This window comes from Periplaneta americana, chromosome 13 (assembly GCF_040183065.1).
Source record: "Periplaneta americana isolate PAMFEO1 chromosome 13, P.americana_PAMFEO1_priV1, whole genome shotgun sequence".
In the NCBI taxonomy this organism is placed as follows: Eukaryota; Metazoa; Arthropoda; class Insecta; order Blattodea; family Blattidae; genus Periplaneta; species Periplaneta americana.
In genome coordinates, this window is record NC_091129.1 from 89450551 (window position 1) to 89463298 (window position 12748).

The 12748-nt window shown below is 37.8% G+C and overlaps 1 protein-coding gene across 1 annotated transcript in view; it reads left to right on the forward strand.

The window, feature by feature from the left end:
• LOC138712094 (maltase 2-like) overlaps positions 1 to 12748 on the forward strand; it is a 52336-nt gene that overhangs the window by 29244 nt on the left and 10344 nt on the right. The window contains exons 3-6 of the mRNA XM_069843488.1: positions 4715 to 4894; positions 5102 to 5259; positions 7879 to 8004; positions 12140 to 12381. Coding sequence (XP_069699589.1) covers positions 4715 to 4894; positions 5102 to 5259; positions 7879 to 8004; positions 12140 to 12381 — 706 coding nt within the window. The remainder of the gene's footprint in view (positions 1 to 4714; positions 4895 to 5101; positions 5260 to 7878; positions 8005 to 12139; positions 12382 to 12748) is intronic.

Consider the following 12748-nt stretch of genomic DNA (forward strand, 5'->3'; position numbering starts at 1 on the left):
TAGCTCACACATACCAACTGAACAATTGAATTCAATTTTTTACGTTAGGGATGATAGCCGGTAATATTTTTCCGGAAATCAGGGGTGCAGTTTTTTACACACCATATTCGGAGTGTCGAATGGAAATTAATGCGCTAACTCCATTTCACTTTCTTACAGATTTCCGTTTCTTTTATGGCCATGAATCAATCTGTGTTTTTGGTTTTCTATAAAAAGTGTTTCCTCCTTGTATAGTCTACAATAGCCTTAAATGTATGTATTGCGAGTAATTTTACGGCTGTCGCCGTCTCCCGCTTCTCAACTTCCAGGTACTCCGGTTTTGCCAATCACCCATTTGTAGACCCCTGCAGACCATATCCTCCTGAACCTCCTTGCTCCATTTTTTCATTGGCCTTCCTCTTCTCTTTTTTTCCGGGGGAGTCCAGTTGAAGACCTTATTAGGCCAGCGGTCGGGTGACATTCTCTGGAGATGCCCATACCATATCAGGCGTTTAGTTTCCACTGATTGTAAGATATCTCCTGATACCTGCATTATATTACGGACATCCTGATTCCTAATGTGGTCCATCCTCGAAATTTGACAACTACGGCGCCAGTAATCCATTTCTAGAGCCAACAATTTCTTCTTCATCCTGTCTCTCATTTCCCAAGTTTCAGATCCATAGGACATATACTTTCTATTATAGTTTTATATATATACTTGTCTTAGTTTTCCTTGTTACCTTGTCATTCCACAGGAGTGTATTTAATTGTCTTATGGCCCGCTTTCCTTGACCAATATTATTATTAATATCTTCATCACTTTTGGCCTGACTGTTGAGGGTAACACCCAAATATTTGAATGACTCAGAATTTTCTATTTGTATATCCCCGGTATCTAAATTTACCTTGCTGCGACTACCCACAACCATGTGTTTTGTTTTCTTGAAATTAATTGATAGGCCCCTTCCTTATAAGCCTCATTCAATTTACGAAACATATAGCTGGAATCTTCTTCATCTGCCGTTGTCAGCACTTGATCATCAGCGAAATGTAGGCTATATAACGTATCTTCTCGAACTGGTACACCCATCTGACCACATTTCTTCCTCTACTGTTCCAAAATTGCTTGGAGATAAATCTTGAAAAGAGTTGGGGCAAGTGAGCATCCTTGGCGTATGCCTTTTGTAACTTCGAAGTCTTCTGATAAGTGGCTTCCTACCTTTACAACATTACTACATCCACAATATAACTTTTTAACCGCCTTAAATACCTATAAAAAATATCCTGTCTGGTTCAGAAGCATTGATTAATTATTAAATATTGCTCTCTTTTGAAAACTATTTTCGTTTGTACCAAGTGCATTTTTATTCATCGAGGACTAGTCTCCCAGCTTTAGGTCTACTTGTTCCGCTAAGAAAGACATCATTTTCGGCTGAAATTGAATGCACGAACCTTGAATCGAATCGAATGGAACTTAAATTTCATTAGTCTACATCCTCTAATATGTTTACAAAAAGAAAAGGATAGGTCCTAATAAAAAACTGCTTGACGAGGCTTATTTCTTACCTTTCTGAACTCATTGAATTTAAAATCAATAAGATTGAATAATTACACAAATGTACAGTTAGGTCCGAAAGTCTTGTCTTGTTTGTATGTTGATATGGATCCATTTTCAACATGTCATAGCAGATGTGTGACAATGGTTGATACTTTACGTTCCAGCTTGTTTAGTGATCCAGAACATCAGTATGGGACCATCATTGTCGCGACACAAAATGATGCGGCGTCATGTCCTGTGTGAAATTTTCAGCAACCCTGGCCGAGTTACTACGTGAGCGCTGGCTGTCTTGGGGAGGAGCAAGTGAAAAAGCACGGGGGGAAGGGAGAGAGCACTATACATTATACTTGCAGGTCCACTCACAGTTTGTCAAAATTGCTAACAAAAGCATTAAAAGGTTGACTAATTGCCTGCAATGCTAGCATAATGGAACCTTCCTAGACGACAGTCGAGGCAAAAATGAAGAATCCGTTATTGTGGTAATACTGGAGAGTGGTTCTTCTATTAGTCGCGATGCCCACACACACACCCTCTCAGATATGATTGGTGACTGAATGACGAGGAGCGAGGGAGAGAGAAGAAAGAAAGAGAGAGATTCCAGCAGTTGGCGTGTTTTACGGGGTTTCACTTGAAGTTGTCAAACTTATAGTGTGATTTCCCTGAATGCCTCTCTAACAGCTTGCTTTAAATCTTCAATTGTCTGGTATCGATGTTTCGAAACATGCTGTTTAATTATTCCCCAAAGAGAAATCACACCGCCTTTGCTGCGGGAAATTTCACACAGGACATGGCGCCGCATCATTTTGTACCGCGACAATGATGGTGCCTATACTGATGTTCTGGATCACTAAACAAGCTGGAACGTAAAGTATCAACCATTGTCACTAGAGATGAACAAACCTAACTGCCGCTCTCGCTCGCTGTGTTTGCTGCATTTGTCTTTCGAGTCTCGGCTCGTCATTCTCGCTGCGCTTCGAGTCTCGTTCGTCATTCTCGAAATAGCATTTGATCGGCGTGGAAAGATTTCGTAACTTTGAATAACAAACATCATTGAAATAAATAACATAAATGTTTAAATGACTCAAAAAGACAAAACAGAACAGTATCTTAGTTATGAAAATGTTCTGGTTCTATTATATGATATTACCTATGGTTATATGAATAGAAAAAAACTCTCAAATAAATTTGCATTTCGGTAAAAACGTAATACGGCGAACGCTAAGCTCCGCCCACGATCCCTTTCCACTTTTCCCCTACAAGCTCACCACACACTCTACGTGATAGGCTAGTGTTGTGTCGAATGCACATTTCATGTGGGGGGATAACTTCCCCTACTGGCGTTCGCCGTATTACGTTTTCGCCGATAAAAGTTCAGTCAGGTATAATGATTGTGGCGACTGAAGGCTGCTTCGGGACTTCAGGAGATGATCAATCTCGAGTCTCGCAAGACTCTGTAGTCTTTACGTCAAGGACGCGACGTAATACAATATTGTCGTGCGGGTTTTCGGCTTTGCGGGCGCTGTTAGTTTCGCTTTCTCGATCGTTGTTCATCTCTAATTGTCACACATCTGTTATGCCTAGGGAACGGAATTTGGAGTAGTAAAAGCTAGTATTGGCATCTACACAGTCATTTGTTTACAACCCTTTATACCAAGTCCTCCCCTCCATGACATACTCGCAGGTCTCTACACGTCAACAACAGGTGAACGGGACAGTTGTCGCATAAGAACTTCAACGTGCAGGTTTGCAGTTCAGAGTAGTGAGGTGCAGGTACAATGCCGAAAGTGAAACCAACTAACAATACAGTATTGAAAGACTATATTTGTAAAACCTCCAGATCAAGTATCAAAATTCAGAAAACAATTCCCTAAATTGTCGCTTCCCCCATGTCCAGTTCCTACGAGATGGGGGGTCATGGTTAGAAGCTTGCAATTATTACGCACGTCACCTCCAATCTGTGAAGAAAGTGGTCCAGTCTTTCGATACCGATGACGCGGCTGCGATTCAAATACGCCAGGAACTGCTAAATGATGAAACAATCGAGAAAGAAGTCACGGATATTAAGTCAAATTTTGGATATTTACCGGATGCCATTATTCAATTAGGACAGTCAGGAGTAGAACTAGTTGAGCAAATAAATATTATGAGGACTATTGTAAATAAATTGAGTGCAGTAGGTGAAATAGGAAAACGTGTTGGTGAAAAAATGAACAAAGTTTTGATTAAAAATGATGGATACGATATTCTTAGTCGGATTTCAGATGTACTAAACAAAGACGTTTCCCAATGACATCATTCAACATGTGAATTTAATTGACGTATCTTGTTTCAAGTACTCTCTAATTGTCTCTGCAGATGGAGAGCGGAGTTTTTCCATGTTACAAAATTTCCTTCCTTGCAACAGAGCAAAGTTGTATTTTGAAAATTTGAAAATAATATTTACAATTTATTATAACAAGGCATAGCATTAATTGAAAATGCCATTTCGTTTGGATCTACATATTCAGAGGCGAGTTCCATACAGAAGACAACTGTCTATCAACATCAATATGTCCACTGACACGCGAAGATGCAGAGGTTCATATTTAATTATGTATATTTGTAATGTTGTTTATTGGTGTCTGTGCGTTGCGAAGAAAAGCACATGTAGTTCAAAAAGAAATGCAGATTATGTATGTAGGTCACTATATGTCATTAAACTATTCCATTTGTTTATTCTGAAATATATTTACAGACGTTGCGTGTAAGTTTGTATGAAGTGGACTGTACTCTTCCATGCGCCGTGACGCAGCTCGCTTGACAGTCACTGAGCTACGAATATCTATACTACGTTTCACCATTCTTTATAATACTCCAAATCCCTTTCCCTGGTTATGACATATTCAAAATGGATGCACATCAACATACAGACAAGGGGAGGGGGGGATGACAAGACTTTCGGACAATAGCCGATGTGCTTTCAATGCTCTCCGGCAAAAGTTTTTAAAATGGTATTTAACATGATGGATGCGAAATGGACACGTGCAGTATACTCTATGGACTTAAGTCAATACAAGATTTGTAGGCCAATATAATCTTACCAGTTAATAGTTAATTGTGACTCAAAAACGGTTATTTACTTGTCTTCTTAATAGTAAGTTCTGTTTTAAATATTTTATTATTATTATTATTCAGGCATATTAGACAAGTTGGATCATGTGAAAGACATGGGCGCAGGAGCCATCTGGATAAATCCCTTCTTTCGGTCTCCTCTTGAGGGCTATGGTTACGACATAACGAACTACTGCGACGTGGACCCAGTTTTCGGCACCATAGCAGATTTTGATGAATTGTTGGCTAAAGCCAAGGGCATGGGTAAGTAAGTACATCCACATGCGAAATTGAATCGTTATCAGACTACATCCAAAGAGTTAAATGTAACATAATATAATCGTGTTAATGTATTTAAGTATTATGAATTGTCATTGTTAGGAAGATGAAATTTCTCGTTTGTTGGTTTCTAATGGTCACAAAGCCTCAATCTCCGTGACACACCAGCTTATTTCTTTCGTTTATCACCAGATATTAAGGTAATTCTGGACCTGGTGCCGAACCATTCGAGCGACAAACACGAGTGGTTCATCAAGTCCACGCAGAGGGTGGATCCCTACACCGATTACTACGTGTGGCACGACGGAAAGGTGAACGATGCGGGCCAGAGAGAGCCTCCCAACAATTGGGTAAGACCAAACTGCAATCATATCAATAACTTCTTTGAATATTCATTGTACACAGGAAATAACACAAGCATTCATACAATGTTCAGTAATACAATGTTTCACACACATGACTTCAGCTTATTCAATAGTTTTCAAATAAAATTCTTCTGTGTAGTTTCTTTTTTCTGGATTTATATAATATGTATTATAAACGACTCTGTCGGTAAATTGGTCTACACTCGAAAGTAAAGTACCCGTCATTAGTAAATACATATCGTCGTCGTTCCTGTAATAACTCCCATGTGCAAAATAAAAAAATTTTTCGGTAGGAATGAAAAAAAAAACACATTTATTCATCCCATGGCAACCGTACATAGGAGACCGTGAATTCTTACATTTTCGAAACAAAGAAATATAATTACATATAGGAGATTTTATTATTTGCTGTATCACTATTTAACTTATTTAATAGAGCAAAAATCTGAAAATCGATAAATATGTCACATAGGAGTTATTGCAGGAACAACGACGATATATCATCTTCCCATACATGCTGATTATGAAAATTCTGCATCCATCCCTTAATGGAGATCCTCTTAATTTAGGAAGTGAGTATTAAGAATCCATTCCTGAAGTTTGGCTCCTATTAAAGTCCTGTGTAAATATACATAGGCTATACGTATGTGCACATAAATAATATTGTATTTTCCATTATTATAAGAATTTTGAATAAATAATCGACGATCATAAGTAACACGGCTCTGACTTACGGATGAATATTCAGTCCTTAATTCTTAAACTGAAATAATTCCATTTCTCATATTGATATTATTTTTATTTTATTAGAAACTGCCTTCCAGTGAAGATAACTCCAATGGATTCAGTATACCTTATCAATTTACAGCAATTAACGAAAATAACAATTAACAAAAAAATGAAGCAACACAAATTAAAACATGAACAATAATACAATTATTGCTGATGACTAACATGATGATTTAAAATCTGGCATAGCACTGCGAAGAAAACCAATAACGTAATGTCTATATTAGGCATATTATTTGTTGTAGCCTATATTATTATTTTTTTCATTCATTCATAGTGTTCTGCCCAAGGGTAGATCTTTCACTGCAAACCCAGTATTCTCCAGTCTTTCCTATTTTATGCCTTCCTCTTTGTCTCCTCATATGATATCTTAATGTTGTCTATCATCTGATATCTTCTTCCTCCCCGAACTCTTCTCCCGTTCACTTTTCCTTCCAGTGCATCCTTCAGAAGGCAGTTTCTTCTCAACCAGTGACCTAGCCAATTCCTTTTCCTCTTTCTGCTCAGTTTCAGCATCATTCTTTCTTCAGCCACTCTTTCCAACAAAGCTTCGTTTCTTATTCTGTCTGTCCATTTCACACGTTCCATCCTTCTCCATATCCACATTTCAAATGCTTTTAGTGTTTCTCTTCACTTCGTCGTAATGTCCATGTTTCTGACCCATACAATGATACACTCCACACAAAGCACTTCACTAGTCTCTTCCTTAGTTCTTTCTCCAGAGTCTGCAGAAGATGCTCCTTTTTCTATTAAAAGCTTCTTTTGCCACTGCTATTCTCCTTTTGACTTCCTGGCAGCAGCTTATGTTACTGCTTAGAGTACTCTCAAAGTATTTGAAGCTGTCCACTTGGTCTACTGCCTCATTTAGAATTCGCAAGTTTACCTTCTTTACTTTTCTTCCTATGACCATGGTGTTCGTCTTGTTGGCATTTATCTTCATTCCATACTGCTCACAGCTGTCATTTAGCTGTAATAGCATATCCCTTAGTATCATCTCCTCTTCTGCTAACAACGCCATATCATCAGCAAATCTTATACACTTTATTCTTCTTCCTCCTACTATCACTCCTCCCATGTTCTGAAAACAGTTCTTCACTAAATCCTCCAAGTAGATATTGAACAGGGTAGGTGATAAAGGGCATTCTTGTCGTACTCCTCTCCCTATTTCACTTCCTTCTGACATTTCTTCTCCTAACCTGACTTTGACTCGTTGTTTCATATAAAGGTTACTGAACAGCCTCCTCTCTTTCCAATCCACGCCAATTTTCTTCAGGATTCCCACCAGGTTATTTCAATCCACTCTGCGAAACGCCTTTTCTAGGTTCACAAATGCCATATACACTTCTTTATTTTTCTCTAGGTAATTATTATTATTATTATTATTATTATTATTATTATTATTATTATTATCAACTAAAATATAAATAAAAACATTTCTACGAATTTCTTTACTGTTATTTTATTAAAATTGCAGCATACTGTACATTGAAATGTTGTATCCTATAGTATACTTTGTCAAGAAGACAGAAATTTGGTGTTTCCTCCGGGAATTTAATCCGAGTTTGTTGAATTTGTAGCTGAAATTAATATCACTTCAGCCACACTATCGAGTCGTCTATTCCTTCTTTTTTTTTTTATTAATTTTATCGTTTATTTACTGTTCGTAGGAAAACCTTAATTCAGTGAGCTTCAGGAAGCTATTCCGTCAATATAATAGAACGGTCTCTTTTCAACTGAATATCTCATATGATATGTTGGCAATGGAATGTTCAATTACTTTAATAAAACTGACTGTACCTCAATGACACATTGCAGATTGCAACCATATCTGGTTCCGCGTGGACTTGGAGTGATGCCAGACAGCAGTACTATCTCCATCAGTTCGGAGTCAACATGCCGGACCTCAACTACCGCAACACCTTGGTCCGAGAAGAGATGAAGGTATGTGAACTGGATTCCATCCGTCTCGTTCTTTGGCCGTACTGATAATGAAACGGCGTCTTTTACCCCGCCCCTACCGTGCACATACGGCTAGCTGTATTGTTTATTCCGGTTTTCAGTGGTTTTATCGCATTTCAAACACATAAGCGAGTCAGAAAACAATGTACAGTCAACCAGGGGCGGCTTTCGAAGGGGGGCTGCAGAGCTGCAGCACTCCCAGACATTTGTGGCTCTTGTCTCGTTTTATGTTGTGAAATACATTTATTATACAGTCTCTATTTAGCGGCTCGAATTTTTTTAAACTTTCGCTCTCATTGACATGCACGCAATCGTTAGTGAAGTCAATTCCTCCCCTGGTGCTGCCAGAGCGAAGCCAGAGACAAGGACTATGAGTGAAGCCACTTCCTCCCCTGGAGCTGCCAGTCTCGTCTTGGATGCTTTGCGCGTTAATTTTACCCCTCCCCCTGCTGCCCCTGGCCAAGAATCCAGAATTTCCAGGAGCTGCAGAATTTACAGCAGTTTGTCAGTAGCGCGCAGTTCTAAATACATTTTCTTTAATGTTGTGAGTATAACAAGTGCAACAATGTTTAATTCTGTACAATATTTACAGTCTATTCAGTTCAGTACCTTAACAATTCAGGAGAAATGTGAAAATAAGTGCCCATCATTTTAATCTCATAATGGAAAGAGCCGCTAAACAAAATACAAAGGCTTGCATATTTTTTGCTGATTTATCCAGTATCCCTGCTTTCTTCTCTCGATCTCCACACAGTCTGTATTAGATTAATGTGTTTCAAAGACAATTCCATCAGCTGGGGCAACAAGATGGAGTTTTAAAATAAGAACAGTAAATGTTGTTCATGAGAAGAAGGAGCCATTGCTAGAATGTTTTCAAACCATAATGGAATCTGAAACATCTAACATCACAATAACTGAGGCAAGCGCCCTGGTGCGTGCTCTTGAAGATCCTGAATTCAATTTCTGGCTCAGTTTTTTTCATTTATTGATGTATCATGTAGATATATTATACAACCAACTACAACATCGCCAGTTAGATATTTCTAAGGTTCAAATCTGCATATAAAATTAAATTATTGTTTATTTAACGACACTCGCAACTGCAGGGGTTATATCAGCGTCGCCGTTGTGCCGAAATTTTGTCCCGCAGGATTCTTTTAAATGCCAGTAAATCTACTGACATGAGCCTGTCTCATTTAAACACACTTAAATGCCATCGACCTGGATCGGGATCGAACCCGCAACCGACTATGCTACGGAGGCCGACTTTGAATATCAAGCTTTGTTAATGCCATGCAGACAGTACGGACCAGTGCACAGTTGAGGAGCGAGATCTGTCAAAATGAAAACCCTAAAAAGCGTCGTAAGGTCGAAGGGATTAAGACAAGGGTTGCGACAGGCAAGGAAGTGTATGACCTCATTATCACACAAGCTAACACCCGATTCCAGTTCGTAGATCATCTGATATTATCTTCTCTTCTGTGTCAAGAAAAATTTGAATGCTAGAGAAGCTCATTTCCTGAAAATGACCTAAATGTATGTGTGAAGCTTTTCTATGTTCGATAAAGACAAAATAAAAACGGAACTCACTGTCTTGTATCAGAGACAAAAATTCAGAAATATCAGTGACGCAGTCAAGCTCTTGCAGTTTCTTCTGAGAACTTGCAGGCCTCATTTTTATAAGTTGTGAAACTACTATGCATAGCTATCACCATACCAATGATAACTTCCGAACCAGAACTTTCCGTTTCGTGTTTGAAGAGAGTAAAATCCTATCTTAGAAATACAATTAGAGAAGAGAGACTGACCGCATTAGCTGTGCTTTCCATTGTAAAGACTATGTTAAACGACATATCGGATTTTAATAAGAAGATGATTCAAAAGTTTGCAACCTACAAGACAAGTCGCATGGAACTAATCTTTAAATATGGTAAGTTGCATGGTTTATTCTTGTATGCAGCCCCCCTGAATTCAATACCCACGAGCCGCCACTGCAGTCAACTCTGGATATAGTGAACTTGGATATAGTGAACTCGGTTATAGTGAACATGCGGCTATAGTGAACCTAAATCATAGGTCCCGACCAGCATATATTAAAAAGTACATTAATATTTCCGTTTACAGCGAACCCTCGCTTCGGTTATAGTGAGCCTTAAAAACTGAAGTTACAAGAGTTGTATCCTGAGCAAATTTCAAGGCTGAGTACGCAGTCACACCATAACAGCGTTTGTCTACCAGATCAGTCTGTTTCTAGTGTTCGAACAGTGAAAAATGTCGAAGCGTAAAGAGTTTTCTTTGGAAGATAAGGCAAATATTATAAGTGACATTGAACATGATCTTTCGCAAGCGGACGTAGGTCGACAACATAATTTAAGTAGGTAAATCAACTGTGAGTAACAGTAGCCTATACAGTGTAATCCATTCCACAAAAATGAAATAGCCTATGTTAATTACTGTATAGTATTTTATTTTCTTGTCCACAATTTCATTCATTCCTGTCATTTAATGTTAGGGGAGAGACACTTCGGATTTAGTGAACCTCGGATATAATGAACGAAATATGAGAGTCCGCAGAGATTCACTATATGTGGAGTTGATTGTATTCTTTTTTCAAAAGTCAGGGAAAACCGGCAAGGAACTGTATGAATAATTACCTAATGACAAGTCTCATAACTTACGTAATTTCGCAGCTAAGATGCTGACAATCTTTGAATTCAAGTAGGGATCTGCGAACAATATATATAATTTGAACTAGTAATGGAAATTACGGGAAAACGGCTGAACGGATTTTAATAAATGACCCCTCATTTTGAAGCTTGGAACTCAACGTTTTTCAGAAAAATAGTAGTTTTCAGTGAAATTTTTCAACATAATTTTCCTATTTTCCAAAATCCATCTGTCGTCAGTTTTGAGAACTAGCTAATTGCATTTCAGAATAAAATAAAACACACACTACAGTAAACAATATTACATGAAGGCCATGATCTGCAAGAATGCTGACATATTTAGAGCTCAAATTGAATTCGTTATTAAAAACTTAACTTATTAAAATAATTTACAGGTTCGATTCTGTGGTGTGTAATTTTCTGGGTACAGCTGTGTATTGGATATTAAAAACTACAAAACTTGAGGTGGTTTGATGACATTATTACCATTAGAAATGAAATATTATTGTAGTTAATGCCACGACTATTTTTCATTAATTATACATATTAATGCTATATTGATGATATGAAAGTAAAACGTTTTGGGGTCATATAAGTAGCTGTAGAGAATAACTTAAATTAGATTTTGATTTCTATATTTTACTGAGTGGCGGCTATATAGTAGTCTATATATAGTATATGTTACTGAAAGCTATAAATCTTACGTAAGATAATAATATTATTAAAAATCAAATATTTTTATAGTTATTAATCAAGTGTAGTTGGGTCTTTTTCATATATTTAATGGCGGTATGGTGTAGATATTTATATGCGTGGTTCTCTTCAGTATTGGCTCGAGAGAGAGTATCTTTCATTATTATGGAAGCAAATAACTTTCAGAATGTCTGGTATTCTTCATTGAAAATAAATCTGAAAAATGTTTATTTGAACGTCTAATGAACTTAGTTTGCAGCATTTGCTGCACAAGCCACTAGTTTTTTTTTTATATATAAAATGAACCTGTTGAAAAATATTGCGCATACACGTCTAACAGTTAAACATCGCGTAACTGCTTTACGTTATGTAATTATAGTATGCATTCTAATATAGACAGACTCATCCAGACCAAACAGTACGCGATCTAGAGCTTATAAGTGATTATAATGAGTGCGTAGACACATTAGATCTATATTACGTATTTGACTTGATTTTAAATGTTTACTGTAATGGCACGCTCCGGGTGATATGCAAATCCCGTCTTTTATTTCTCAAGCGTTTACGAAAGTATAATATTTTAATTTTAAAGGTGCAGTTCTCACACTTCTTTCTTTAGCAGTGATAGGCATACTTAATTATCAATTCAATTTCTCTTACTCTTAAACCAGGAGGAGGCAATTACCCTACCCTACCCCCTGTTAACTCAGAGGTTAACAAGGTTAGTAAAATGAACATAAGTTGTTGACTGTTAACAGAAAGTGCTGCGCTTCTGGCTGGACCGCGGAGTGGATGGATTCCGCGTTGATGCTGTTCCACACTTGCTAGAGGACTCGCAGTTCAGAGACGAGTCTCTCTCCAATACGCCGGGGCTACCTCCTACCGATTATGGCTACCTGGTGCACACGTACACTGCCAACGTTCCGGAGACGTACGATCTCATCAGAGAGTGGCGCGCTCTCTTGGACAGCGAATACACTAACCAGGATCAACACACCAGGTCATGCACGATAGCCATTATGGCAAAGATTCCCAATTTTATTACTTTTACTCTGTGTTGGAAATGAAGTGGGGAAGCCGGGGAATTTTCCCCTTCTGGATTCTTTTCTCACTTCGTCATTCCGATGTTCATTCCCAACCGGGGAATATTTGTTTTAATCTGTGGCAGCTCGTGATAAAATATTGCGTGTGTTCACAATTTTGTTTTCCAAAACCGAAGAGAACTTGAAATCATTAGTCAAAATTAACAGGTTTAATATAAATGTCATGATTCTAACGTCTCATTATGGAAAGAAGACCGTGTATAAGTTCAAAATAATAATAATAATAATAATAATAATAATAATAATAATAATAATAATAATAAT